The sequence below is a fragment of the Bacillus rossius genome, chromosome 12, assembly GCF_032445375.1.
Source record: "Bacillus rossius redtenbacheri isolate Brsri chromosome 12, Brsri_v3, whole genome shotgun sequence".
In the NCBI taxonomy this organism is placed as follows: domain Eukaryota; kingdom Metazoa; phylum Arthropoda; class Insecta; order Phasmatodea; family Bacillidae; genus Bacillus; species Bacillus rossius.
In genome coordinates, this window is record NC_086339.1 from 50275483 (window position 1) to 50290763 (window position 15281).

At 40.5% G+C, this 15281-nt stretch overlaps 1 protein-coding gene across 1 annotated transcript in view; it reads left to right on the forward strand.

The window, feature by feature from the left end:
- The window catches only part of LOC134537929 (myrosinase 1-like), a 241491-nt gene that overhangs the window by 110601 nt on the left and 115609 nt on the right, over window positions 1-15281 (forward strand). The window contains exon 5 of the mRNA XM_063378905.1: window positions 9062-9242. Coding sequence (XP_063234975.1) covers window positions 9062-9242 — 181 coding nt within the window. The remainder of the gene's footprint in view (window positions 1-9061; window positions 9243-15281) is intronic.

Sequence of the window (15281 nt, forward strand, 5' to 3'; positions counted from 1 at the left end):
ATCCTGCCTGCTTTAGATGCCTCAGCAGTCTTTGATCACGTCACTAGTTTCAGAGTCACTGTAGCAATCACCGTAGAAGGCATCGTCTTCACCCAGATTTCCATAAGAACTCTATATCGTTGATGTCGAAGTGTCTTCATCGTCTTCATGCTTCCTTTTAAGGAGTCCATTATTTTTACAAAGTATGGAGGATCTACTGAATATAGGCTTAAATGTATTCTCACTTTTCACTGTGTTGATACTTCCATCAGATTCAGTCTTCCAGAAGCCATCATCATCCTTCAATTTATGTTCTTCGTCACGATCGGGTGAGCTAATACCATCACGCTCAGGACAAGGAAAATTATTGTCGTAATGCAGATCACTCTTCTTTAGTCTAGTGGATCCATCGATGTCCTCTATGCCGTAAGTAGTCTTGGTTTAACATGTTCTACCATGTCTTTTTAAGCTGTCAATTCGTGTTAACAACCTGCTACAACGATTACAGCTTAACATGTTGCGTAGTGGGTTTTTAGCACAATCATTCTTCTCATGACGTCTAGCATTCCTTCTCATGACAAAATCCTTGCCACAGTATCTACAGCGGCTTCCTTCCGATTCAAAGGCAGATAACAATCCATGATCCATGGTAGCTTCTGTGACTAATGTTTGATACAAACTGATAGTTTTCTCCAATTGGAACAATTTCTTAAATATAATTTTTTAAATATTTCATCAGCGAGAGTTAAGTTATCTAATGCAAAGGTACTTGATGCATGTAGTTCTGTTTTTCAACAACAGATGTCGCCACATGTTGCTTGCAGGTAAATAATATTTAGTTCTTTTATGCGGGATGCGGGATGCTCACTAACAATCGCAAAAGAAGGATGGCTTCGCTAGACTCCAAGGAGAAGGAAGTCCGTCCTTCCTGTTAGTGCTTCTTAGATCACTCAGAGATTATTATTATTTCACTGAGAAATGAAATTTTTTTTAAAATTTCCACCTGATAATAATATTACAAGTGTTAATTAAGTAGCAGAAATTCACTAATTAAATGTAACCTTAAATAAATTAAGATGACTCATTAAGTAAAAAAAAATCCTTCATGCAGAGATCAATTACTCATCTGTAACCAGAAGCACTTGCAGAAAATTATAAAAATATTGTCACGTATATTCAGGAGCACACGGAGAAAACCACCATAATATTGTCAAGAATAATCGAGAGCACACGGAGAAAACCACAATAATATTTGACAAGAGTAATCGGAAGCACACGGAAAAAACCACCTCAAGTTTTCTTTAATGACATGAAATTACAGAAAAAATTAATAGAAAATTAAAATTAAAACGAAAATATACAAAGGCTTCTGCTAGCTTGTGAACTTCTCATTGTTGTGCAAAGTAAGAGTTCTAGTACAAGCTAGCAGAATCCTTTGTATTTTTTCGTTTTTATTATTATTTTTTATTTATTTTTTCTGTAATTTCATGTCATTAAACAAAACTTGAGGTGGTTTAATCCGTGTGCTTCCGATTACTATTGTCAAATATTATGGTGGTTTTCTCCGTGTGCTCTCGATTATTCTTGACAGTATTATGGTGGTTTTCTCCGTGTGCTCCAGAATATACTTGACAATATATTTATGGTTTTCTGCAAGTACTTCTGGTTACAGATGAGTAATTGATCTCTGCATGAAGGATTTTTTTTTACTTAATGAGTCATCTTAATTTATTTAAGGTTACATTTAATTAGCGAATTTCTGCTACTTAATCAACACTTGTAATATTATTATCAGGTGGAAATTTAAAAAAAAAATCATTTCTCAGTGAAATAATAATAATCTCTGAGTGATCTAAGAAGCACTAACAGGAAGGACGGACTTCCTTTTCCTTGGAGTCTAGCGAAGCCATCCTTCTTTTGCGATTGTTAGTGAGCATCCCGCATCCCGCATAAAAGAACTAAATATTATTTACCTGCAAGCAACATGTGGCGACATCTGTTGTTGAAAAACAAAACTACATGCATCAAGTACCTTTGCATTAGATAACTTAACTCTCGCTGATGAAATATTTAAAAAATTATATTTAAGAAATGGTTCCAATTGGAGAAAACTGTCAGTTTGTATCAAAAATTAGTCACAGAAGCTACCATGGATCATGGATTGTTATCTGCCTTTGAATCGGAAGGAAGCCGCTGTAGATACTGTGGCAAGGATTTTGTCATGAGAAGGAATGCTAGACGTCATGAGAAGAATGATTGTGCTAAAAACCCACTACGCAACATGTTAAGCTGTAATCGTTGTAGCAGGTTGTTAACACGAATTGACAGCTTAAAAAGACATGGTAGAACATGTTAAACCAAGACTACTTACGGCATAGAGGACATCGATGGATCCACTAGACTAAAGAAGAGTGATCTGCATTACGACAATAATTTTCCTTGTCCTGAGCGTGATGGTATTAGCTCACCCGATCGTGACGAAGAACATAAATTGAAGGATGATGATGGCTTCGGGAAGACTGAATCTAATGGAAGTATCAACACAGTGAAAAGTGAGAATACATTCAAGCCTATTTTCAGTAGATCCTCCATACTTTGTAAAAATAATGGACTGCTTAAAAGGAAGCATGAAGACGATGAAGACACTTCGACATCAACGATATCGAGTTCTTATGGAAATCTGGGTGAAGACGATGCCTTCTACGGTGATTGCTACAGTGACTCTGAAACTGGTGACGTGATCGAAGACTGTGCTGAGGCATCTAAAGCAGGCAAGATCGAAAACTGTGATGGTGTATTGAGACCAAAACGATGGAAACGACGTGTTATAATAATAAATAAATCTGATAATGCTTATTATGATCACTGGGACGATTGTTATATTAAAAGTATGTATAATAAACAAGCAAGTAAGATGATGGTAGAAGAGATTGATTACACATCATGGAAAGATCCAAACATATTGGTTGACCGGCTAAGGCTTCTATATGGCTCGCTTTGTGCAGGAAAATATTCGTGCATCAATGAAATATCCGTCATACTCAAAGAACTGAGGAAAGCTGGCTACATACAATAATGGCTTCTTTTACTTGTATTTGTGTAATGTAAAATTTTTTGCCATTAAAATCTGATCATAAATAAAGGTTTTAAAGATGGCGATTGTAACGATAATTGCAACGGTGACGTCATTATCCATGATGACGTCAGAGGCTTATCGTAGACTGTAAACATGGATGCTTAAGCCTACATATGGACATTTATAGCTGCTGGTATTTTTAAGGAATAAAACAGGAAAATTTCCTTTAAAACGGGAAAATTTTCCCTCGTAAAGAGAAATTTTTAATTTGTGGAATTTTTCGAGATTTTTTGGCGAAATTTTTTTCCACATAAATTTAATTCTTGGCGATTTTTGAGGAATTTTGGGCAATTTTTGCCCAATTTTGGCGAATTTTGAGGGTCAAATGTCAATGTCCTACTTGTCCCGTTACGCTGTGTCCCGTTACGCGGTGTTCCGTTACGCTCATCCAAGATGGCCACCGTGACTTCACAATCCAAGATGGCGCACACCGGCTCTGGCTCCACAGCCTGAAGCCTGTCCCCGGACATACTTTCCTATACTACTCAAGTGGGTTTTGGTTTGTTGCACATTTATCATAAAATGTTTGTGTAGTTCGGATGTAGAAATCGTGTAATGTCTCCATGTCGGTTTCCATATGGAGAGCCTCGACTGGGCTGTATCTGGGGGCGTCGGTGGCGATACGAATGCATCTGTTTTGTATTCGCTGCAATTTTATTAGATGTGAGTTTGATGCTGTAGCCCACACGGGGGCTGCATATGTAATTATGGGTCGAATGAGGGCAGTATACAGGGCCAGAACGTTGTACATAGTGCCTCCCAGGCGCCTACTCATTATTGGGTAGAGTGAGCTCATTCTACCATAGGCTTGGCCGCGCTTGGCTTCTATGTGGTTTCTTCTTAGTAGTTTGCGGTCCATAATGACTCCTAGGTATTTAGCGGTGTCCTTGTGCGGTATATTTTCGCCAAACAAGGTAAGCTGTGGCCTGTTGTTTGGTTGCGGCAGATTTATTCGTGTAGATACTACTACCTCGGACTTGGTGGTGTTAATTTTTGTGCGCCATTATGTGCACCACTGTTGCATCGTATCTAGCGCGGTTTGCAGTCTAGTCGTAGCTAGGCGCAGATTATGTGATCTGCTATACAGAACCGTGTCGTCTGCATAGCAGCCTATCTTCACGAGGCGGTGCTCTGGCTTGGGTACATCACTTACATATACATTAAATAAGACAGGGCCTAAAATGCTGCCTTGTGGTACGGCAGCATTTATGTGCTTAAGTGTGGATTTAGTGCCTTCCGTGGTGACTCTAAATGTTCTGTTGGCCAGGTATGATGATATTAATTTTACATAACAATCAGGGAAACCTGTTTCGTACAATTTGTATATTAAGCCTGCGTGAAAGACTTTGTCGAATTCTTTTTCGAAATCAAGGAATGTAGCAATTACATAATCCTCGACATTGTATGCGCTAGTTATTTCCTCTGTGAGGCGAACTAGTGGTTGTATTGTAGAGTGCGCTGCGCGAAAACCAAACTGCTCGTTGGGCAGAATGTTGTGATCACGTATGTGTATATTTAACCTGTGTAATATAATGCGTTCGGCTACTTTCGACAGCGTGCTTAATAGACTTATTGGTCTGTAATTTTTCGGGAGGGATTTGTCTTTCCCTGGTTTATGAAAGACTATGACATTTGCCTCCTTCCATTGCGTAGGGAAGTGCTGTAATGCTAACATTGCATTAATACACGCGGCTAAGTATTTCAGTGTTTCGTCTGGGAGCTGTTTTAAAACAATAGCTTGAATGCTTTCGTTTCCGGGGGCTTTTCTGGGTTTCATTCGCTTTATGACCCTTTTAATTTCTTGTGCGAAGGTGGAAGCCGGTTCCACTATCACTGGTTGTTGTAATTTAGTGCGTAGTTCCCTGTATATGGGGGCAGTGAATTGCCTATCGCAAGGCTGGTTGTGCGGCTGGAATGGTTTCCAGTGTTTTTACAAAGGCTTCTGCCTTGTCCGCTGGTTTGAAAGCTATTCCTGAGTCATTTTGGAGGGGATGAATTTTCTGTGATTTACTTAGTATGCGTTTCGTCATAGTCCAGGCACTATTGTCTTGGATTATAGGTTTAGAAATTTTGGTTTTCCCATGTGTGGTCGCGCCAGAGGGCTATTTCTTCGGATATTACCGTCTGTAATTCATTTATTCGGCGCTTGGTTTCGGTCTTGTGTACCGTCTACGTAGGCGAATTTTTTGTGCTATTAATTGTGAGATGTATGCTGGCAGCTCATCATGCTCTAATTTAATCTCCTTTACTGGTATGCACGCAGTTATCCCGTCCTGTATTTTTGTTGTGAGGTCAGCTATCGCTGCCTCCAATTCGTTGCCTGTAGTGATGTTAAGCTCTGTCACATCAGGCAAGGCATGATGTATTAAGTGATTTTGGAAGCCCCTCCAATCGGCGGGGCGGTAGTCTTTAATTTTGCGGGGCGTGGTGGTTTCTGTGTTCGCATTGGCAAATATAATGTGAACTGGAAAGTGGTCTGAGGACATTTCATGTACCACTTCAAGCTCGAAGCCGGTGTTAAAATGCTTGTTAATGACTATGTCCAGAATGTCAGGAAAACAATTTATTCGGCCTGTGTCGTGAGTAGGCTCTAAGGGAGCATACACATGATAATTTCTGTTGAGTTGATGCGTATAGAGCAGTCTACCGTACGTTGTAGTGCGCCTGCAGTTCCACTCTATATGCTTAGCATTTATGTCCCCGACAGCCAGGAAACACGGTATAAAGCCTCCAGGTCTGCCACTGTGAGTGATCGGCCTGGCTTAGCATATATGGATATTAGCTTTAATTGTTGCCTATTAATAACCAGGTTAATGCCTACAGCTTCTAAATTAGGGAACTGTGGGAGCTGACATTCTGTATGTTGAATGCGCCTATGTACAGCTAAAGCAACGCCTCCTCGCCCGGCGCCGTTATCCCTATCATGCCTATGTATGACATAATTTAGTACACTGAATCGGTCTGCCTGATAAAAAAATTGTTTCATTAATTGCCGCGATATCAATTTTATAGTTATTTAGGTGATAAGTAAATTCTGATATTTTATTTTTAATTCCACGTGCATTCAAGTAAAGGATTTTATATAGACTATTATTGCCGGCCGATTGTGTTTGGTTCGAACCGGAATTATGTGCTGCCATTGAGGCGAGCGTTGAGTAGCTTTACGAAGCCCATTGTGGCCTGTATTTTTTCTGACAGCTCCGTTTGCGGGTTGCACCATATGGCCATGAGTTGGCACATTGGCATAATGGTTGCGGCCAGGTTATGGTCTGACTTGGAGGTCTCAGATTTCTCCAAGACCTGTAGGAAGTTCTCTAGCACTGGTTGTTTCTTTGGTGCGGGCGCGGGCGTAGGCTGGGGAGCCGATGACGTCCCAGGGGTGGCGTCAACTGCCATTGCGTCGGCAGGTGCAGGTGAGGCCGGCTGTGGCTGAGCAGGGGGGGGGGGGGGGCTTGCCGCTGCTTGCTGGCATTTTGGCCGGTGGCTGCGGTGCGGGAGACGCAGGTGTGTCGCGTGGCTGGCGTGAAGCGCCCTTGCCATTCTTGTGGCAGCTCGTGTTATTTTTGAAGTGCGGTTTGGGCTGGCCCTGATACTGTCGGCGTGGCCGATAGTCATTGGCATAGACTGGCCAGTCAGTCTCGTGGTAGGCCGGCTCCTGCAAGAGGGGCGCAAACCTGTTCTGCGCGGCTTGGGGCAGGTATTGCCACAGGCGAGGGGGCGCAGGGGGGTCCCAGGGTCGGTGCCTGGGTGGTCCCGGTGGGCCTGAGTACTGGCGCGGGTTGCCAGGTTGCTGGCCTGAGGGGCCTTGTGGTTGGGGCGGTGCTTGCGCTGCCGCTGCAGCTCGCCGATTTGTGCGCATGTCATATTTTGACTGGCGCTCTCGTTCGCGTCGTGTTTGCGGCGGAAAATGGCGGCGTGACTCGGCCTTGTATACCGTCAGCCCCGGTAGTTGGCTGCATGCTGCCCTTTACAATTGGCGCAGCGAACATACTTGCGGTTGCCCCCATGCGGGCAGTCGGGGGCACGGTGCGGACCGCTGCACCAGCGGCAGACGGGCTTTGAGTTGCAGCCCCTACCCACGTGAGTGAAACGCTGGCAGTTGCTGCACTGGTTTGGTCCTTCCGGGTGGCGGTGCCTCTCCACTCTAATGCTCATGCCCGCGAATTCTCGGATGCCGAGAATGTTGTCGCTGTCGCAAGTCTGAGGGACTTCTACGACGAGCTTGTCGCATTTCTGGCGTGTGTGCCTGTTCTCTAGGAACAAGAACGATTGCACTGGCAGCCGCATGTCCTGGAAGGTGTCAGAGATAGATTCGGCTGGGGTCTCCCTGTGGAAGCCCCTGAAAACGAACTTGTTTGGAAGTTCATCCTTCTGCAGAAGGACAGAAAACTGGGCACCGATGGTCTTAAGGGCCCTGATTGCCGTCTGTTATTCGGGCACGCTCGCTGTCTGGATTTGGAGCTGGTCACAACCGCGGTTGTACACCGTGAATTTGTCCTGAAGGCACTCCTTCAGGGCGCGGTAGATTGCAGGGTAGTTGTGGGTGGCGTCCACAATTGCATACAGTGGTTTGATCTGGTGCCGGCCGGGTTTGGTCGCTGCCTCTGCGGGTTGGTTGGTCGCTGCCGCGGGCGCAGGGGGCGGAGGGCCCTCGTCCTAGCCGTCCATCGCTTCGTGATTGCGCTTAAGGCGCTTGTTAGGCACTGTCAGCCATTCAGCGTCGCCAGTGTCTCTCGGTTGCGGTGCTGACGTTGTTGCGTCCATGTTGTCAGTTGTCAGTGACAGCCTAACTACACTCGCCTCACCCACTGACCGCTTCCCTGGGACTTAGTTAGCCAGGGTCGCGGCTAGGCCAAAGGGTGCTGCACGTTGCTGTATTTTCGTAATTCAGCAGTACAACTGTTACCCCTGCGCACTTAGAAGCGCACAGGTGAGCTTCGGCGGGCTGTGCAGCACTAATAAGTGCTAACACAGCTTTGTGGCTCTCTGCAACTCTCGGTAGCCGGGCGCCAAATCTTTCTCCTATCTTATTCAGCCCTTCTTTCGACAGTCTGAGCCCCGACAAAGACTACATGTCGACTCCTCTCTAACGAATGAGCCCCGTTTAATAGGTCATACTATCCTAAAACTCTAAGGCGCGCCTTTCCAGAACTCTCCATCGCTGCCTAAAAAACCACTATCCAGGCTGGCCCACTCGCACTCCGGCCTCGGTGCCTGACTGCACTGGAGGGTGCTAGTGTTCTGCCTACAGAGGTGCGCTAGTCCATACCTGAGAGTCAAGAACTAGCCCAACCGCGACTAATGCGCGTTCACATGCCCTGGTTCATGGTTTCAACACATGCCTAGCGAACCAGCAGACCCACCCAGTTTCAAAATGATGCATGCCTTAAACAATAATATTTAATGATACAGAAAAATAAACAAATACATAAATATGAATTTTATCTGGCCTTTAATGAGTATGTGATCTATATAATCATCAGTATATGTCTAGCATCGTTATTATGTGGTCTATATAATCATAAGTGTATAATATATCATCGTATAAGGTATATAATCATCAATGTAAAGTTTATCATCATGCGTATGGTGTCTATATTATCATTGTGTATGCTGTATCATCATGAGTATGTGGTCGATATCATCATCTGTAAGATTTTTAAATGGTTTATACAATGGAGAATTTTTATTTTATACAAGTTTTGGAGTATGCCATTGCAATTTTGCATTGTTTGTAATGAACAAATATTTTCCCATTACAGCGGTGCAAAACTGCAAAGGCATATGTCCCAGAAATTGTATTAAATCATAATCTGAGTATAGTCTAGCATCACGAGAATGTGTTCTACATCGTCATCCGTGTTTGGTCTAGCATCATGAGTATGCGGTCTACATCATTATGTTGAGTATGTGGTCCATATAATGATCTGGGAATGGGTGTTGCAGGTGAAGTGGTGGATAACATTCAACGAGCCCCTGTCGTTTGTGAACGGGTACTCGTCGACCATGATCGCGCCGGCCGTGAACGCGCCGGGCGTGGGGCTCTACCTGGCGGCGCACAACGTGCTCAAGGCGCACGCGCGTGTGTACCACCTGTACGACGACCACTTCCGCAGCCAGCAGCGAGGTAATCCAAGCTCATAGTGCATGAGATTGGTCACTGCATTCAGCGCATGGCTCTAGCATTGGCTTGCAATTGGTCAATGGCTAGACGTAGCATCTAGGTGACAGTGAGCTTATAAGTAGGGGCCGGAAAAATTCGCCGTTTCGATGGCCGTCAGGATAGACTGAACATTCCCGTGTACACTTGGGCAAATAACGCAAGTTCATTGGCTGCTGACTTGTAAGTCGTCACAGCTGGTTTGTCTGTGATTCGATCCTTCTTTGGTTGAGGTTTTATTATTGGTTGAGAATCGTCCTGTGGAACAGTAAGCCAATAGCAAAATCATTATAAAGGTATATGTATTTGAATTCTAGCCTATCGCCGAATGAATCCGCGAATTTTTCCGCTCCCTACTTATAAGAGGCCGTAACAAAGAATTACTTGATACTTAATATCACACACACTCATTACATTGAAAAATTATCTTTAAAGATCAATAAGATTTATTTTTTACCAGCTGCATCCGACATGATGCGTGTTTTTTTAAAGATTCATTTAAATAAGGCGTTCAATTATGATGTCATAAATATTTCACTGAGAAGCTTAAATAGTTTGTCAGTCACATCATTAGTTTATTTGGGGCGGCAAAATTCAGTTCTCAAACTCCTAGTTATGTTACGAGAGACACAAACAGACATGTTTTAATTAAATATGAATATTTATAACTGAAATAACTGAGGTATTTTGGACGTGAACGGAAAGAGAGATGGTTTTATTTCATGTCCATGTTTATTGCATGTCTTTCCTACCAAATGTTCAAATGTTCGGCCGCGTGCTTCAGAACGAGTGAATTGCAATGCTTGTTGCGTGTGCTCAAAGCCACCAGGAGTATGCTGTAGGGAGAGCCAGTCCCCGTGGACTAATGCGACTGGCAATGGCGTGTTGCAGAGCTCGCGTCGAAGCAGGCGGCCTCACATCTGGAAAGTAATTGTACAAATGGTTTTATTCTTATTCTCAGTCATGAAAAGTGTCAAATTCCAAAGAACTGCTAATGACATTACCATCTCTTTTGTCTCTTGTGACATCCCTGGAAATTTTAGTACAGAATATTTATACAATAAGAATAAGAAAGTTGTTACAAATTTTTAACTGAGATACTTTTAAAAAGTTGAATGGAAGTTTGTCATAGAAATAAAGTAACAAATATGGAAATGCACGATGTTAAATTTTGTAATGGGTCCATCTGCAACACGTTTAAGATATATAAAGACTTTTAAAAATAAACTAACCATGAAATTTATATTTATTACTTATTGCATTATTTTATGAGACCTACTCTTAGTGTTATCTCTTAGTGGTATGATGAAAACTACCACAACCATTTTCATACTGCAAGGAAGCGATATTATGAACTAAAGTTTTATTTTCTAACTCCAATGAGTTAAATATATGTTTTATTTTTATTCGTCGTTAGCTTGTAAAGTCAAGCATAAACAATGTAAAAGACCAAAAACGCTTGTTACTTACTCTAAATCCATTGTTCTACTAATAAAAAGTAATCCCTTTCGGCATAGACTACAGGCCTAGGTATATTTCGTAGTACCAATTTTTGTTCTGGAAATATTTTGGAAAGTTCTGTAAAATTCTGGAACATTTTAAGAACGTAATGTACAAACTTATTTATGTTCTCCAATATTACAAAATTTTAGATAAAATATTTGCCAATTTTCCATGCAGCGAAAATATTACGAATATTTTTAACTCAAGTAACCAGCATTGAAATGTTTCAAACGCACTAATGAAAAGGTTAGAATTTAATATTTTATGCTAACTAAGGTAATTATTTTTTTTTGACCTTCAAAAAATATTTTATTTTCCTTGTACTAATAACGCGATCGTAAAAAAAATGCTTTGCACGAAGGTTTACGATAATATTAAGTCTGTTCAAAATAAATTAAAACCAACCTGATACTAAAAGATTTTTTTTTTAGTTTCAACCCATGTTTTTACGGTAATAATTCGTTTCATAAAAAATTGTTTTAGCCAAAGTTTTAAATAAAGCTTACGGTTGATACAAAAATTATGTCGGATATTATATTGTATCTATTAAATTAAATAATGAAAATGTTTAACTTTAAAACCTTGTTATTTCCACCACTAGCAGTAATGGTTAGGTAAAATAATATTTATTTTAACACTAGTTTTAGTCAATATTTACACGGTTAAACAAAAATAGATTGAATTCGATAGTTTACCGGGAAGGCAGGTTTTTTATTTTCACATTCAAAACTCAGGGTTTTTTCAACCAATTGCAATAATGTTTTATTATTTAAAAAACTTTCAGACAAAACTTTAGATAAAAATATAAGATTTACAAACAAAATTAAAGGTTTTATTAGTGTGCCTACTAAGTTCTATGGTTTTCGTTTGTTATTTAACCCTTTTTATTCCACCCCTTGCAGTCATTGTAGGTCGTATTAGAAATTATTTATGATAAAGGCTGTAGGTAATAATGAAATGTTTTGCATTAAACTAGACAGAGTTTGATAGTGTATATAGTACGGAAATTATAAATTTTAAAATGTTCTACTGTTTTATTTCAACTCATTGCAGCAATAATGGCTTATTGTATCGTATATTGTTTTAAACAAAAGTTTTAGATGACAATTATATGATTTTAAAAAAATTTGAATGGATTCGATTGTGTTCTTACTAAGAGAGTTTTACATTTTTTTTCACTTCCAGCCCTTCTTTTTTCCACCTCTTGTAGTTATGGTTGGTCGTATGAAAATTATTTCAGAGGAAAGTTTTAAGTAATATTTATACGGTTTACAAACCGTTCGAACGTATTTAAGAGTGTGCATGTTAAGGAAGTTAAAAAAAATTTTGTGACTTTCAACTATTTAATTTTCTACACCTTGCAGTAATGGTTGGTCATTAAAAAAAATTATTTTAGACAAAATATTTATTTAATACTTTTAGGTCTTAAAAAAAAGTAATGTATTTAATAGTGTAAAAGTACGGATTATATAAATTCAATATTTGAAACCCCTTGCAGCAATGGTTAGTCATATAAAAATGTTTAAGATAATATTTTTAGATAAAAATTATGTTTTACAAACAAATCGAACGGATTTGATAGTGTACCTACTAAGGAAGTTATGATTTTTTGTCCTCAAACCATTTCTTCAGCCCCTTGCAGTCATTTTTGGTCGTATAAAAAACATATTTAGACAAAATATTTTGGTATTACTCCTAAGAGTTATAATACGTTCAAACGGAAGTGATATTTTCCATATTAAGGAAGTGACAGCGATGTTTCTGTTTTAAAATACCTTCCTCATCTCTATGCCTTTGGACGGATATTGCCCATTAACCCATAAACGAACTCGAACAAGATTTTCCTCCACTAAATTATATATATATATGTGTGTGTGTGTTTGGAAGTGATTTGTGAAAAATGGCGAAAGTTACCGTGCCCACAAAATTGATATATAAATAAGGCCATGTACGCCAATAAGGCCATATGATTGGTATAAAAAGCAGAGCGCGCTGATAAAGTAGTGGCGTGCCCTTGTACGCAGCTGCCATTTAGTGGGTAAACAAGAAAACAAAGGCCGCCACTTCGTTTAGTAGCCACGAGGTGCACGCCAGTTTCGTTCATGGCATGACGCGAAGTGGCTGATGTAATATTTTGGTGAGTGAATTTCTCTTAAATCTATGTAAATAGTATAGAAAACTAACACGTTTTATATATATTATTAAAACTCTGGCTGTCTACTTTCGTATGTAATATCAGTACAAACCAATATTTGAAGTCATTATGATATAAGAAGCGAAATGTCACCCATTGCAAGTGTTCCCATTAAGTCCAAGGTGAAAATGGAAGGATGTAGACCAACAAGGCCACTTGGCCTTATTGGTCTACACACTCTAAAAAACCGTAATTATGGTGGCATATGTAGAGAAATATTTCTTTATACATTACAGGTGCACGGTATAAAAGTTGGTTCAGTTAGCTCACAAGTCTAATGTAATGTTATGTCATATTGCCACGCAAATTTAATTTCTATTACATGTAACGTAAAAGTTCCATACTGGTACCTACCGTTACGTTGATATTACTGATATGTTGCAAACATGTAATTAAAATGACTGTACATAAATAAACATTTTATCAAAGTATATGTTTTATTTTCAATTTTGAATGTTCTTAGCAGCATCATAAATAAAACGTATTGCCCACCTTTTTCCAAAGTAACGCATATGAATTACATGTACAGCATCGTTCATATTATAAGTATAGCTACTTTGGTCTTGAGGTCAGCACACCGGTCTGAAGATGCAAGGGTTGCTGGTTTGATACAAATACCCTACCAATAAAATATTTTAAGATAAATTTAGAATTTCTTATGGGGAACACAATGTAGGAGAAGTCTGAATAAACCCGTACTGCGGAGTTTATAATTTAAATTGAACGTAACTGTACCTACCTAAGTGCGAGGGTTTTTCGTTGTGATAGAATGTGCTCAAGCAATTACTGTGGAATTGTCTTGATCTATTTTTCAGTGTGGATACGGTATCACGGTAAGCTATGACAAATACAGAGCAACGGGCGAAAGACGAAGCGGGCTCAATGGACCGAAGACCAATTGCAAGAAGCAATGGACAGTGTCAACGGTGGCACTCTGAGTGTGAATAAGGCTGCTTCAGTCTTCAGCATTCTAAGAAGGACATTGCGGAATCATTTGAAAACTGGTTCAACTGTCAGAAAACTGGGTAAGCAAACATACTTAACTGCGGCTGAAGAAAATGAACTTTGTGAACGCATTTTCCGCATGTGTGCTATCGGCATGCCTCTTACTTCTAAACTCTTACGGCGAACTGTATTTACTTACTGTGCAATGAACAACGAAACACATCCTTTCGACTCTACTAAAGGCCTGGCTGGCCGGAAATGGTTACGCCCATTCCTCAAACGGCATCCTAACATTGCAAAGAAAAAGGCGCAAAGTATGAACCCCGGTCGAGCTTCGAAGCTGAATCGATTCATAGTTACTGATCACTTTGACAAGCTTCGAGTGATTTTACAAGAAAATGGGTTAATGGAAAAACCGGAACTAATCTACAACATCGATGAGAAAGGTGTAAGACTCAAAAATTCATCATCAGCAAACTGTTTTGGCTCGCAGAGGAGCGAAAAGGGTTCACTTTGTTGCTCCGGAGCATGCTGAAAATGTAACAGAGTGACATGTGCCAATGCCATCGGAAATGCAATCCCTCCAATGGTTATTTTTAAAGGGCAGCGTCTGAAACCAGAGTTCTACAATGGCATGCCTGTTGGAACTATAATTTGTATGTCTAATAAGGGTTCTATGACGACTGCTCTGTTTATTCGTTGGCTCAAACACTTTGCTCGATATAACATGAACGGAAAGGTACTTTTGATCTTTGATGGGGCTTCAAGTCACTTTGACGTGAACATTGTGCGTGAAGCAGGTCAGTGAGGGATTGTACTTTACTGCCTACTAAGTAACACAACGCACGAATTGCAACCTCTGAACAAATCCGTCTTCAAGCCATTTGAAAGTTGCTGGGATGATGAGTTGTTGTTGGCGTATGACAGAAAAAAGGACTTTAGACTGACTAGGACCACGTTGGGCCCTATTCTTAGCAAGGTCTGGGCCAAGTCAGTAACAGCACCAAACATCGTCAGCGGATTTAGGGCAAAATGTATCTATCCCTTCGATCCCCACCAAATCCCGGACGAGGCATTTGCTCCTTCTTCAGTCACTGAACAGCCACAGGATGATGTTACAAACAAAGAAAATGTAAATGACTTCAATCATTTTAAAGAACCAACGGGAAAAAGGAAACATCTTATTACTCGACCAACACAAGTGAGTGACACAACCGAAAGTGATACAGATGACTCTTTCAGTGGACAGTACAACATGTCATTTACTGAACTTTTGTCAACACCGCAACTGAAGAAGGCACCCACGAACATAAAAAAATCCTTAAACTACAGGGGTCAGAAAGAAAGACTTTCATTATTCGAAG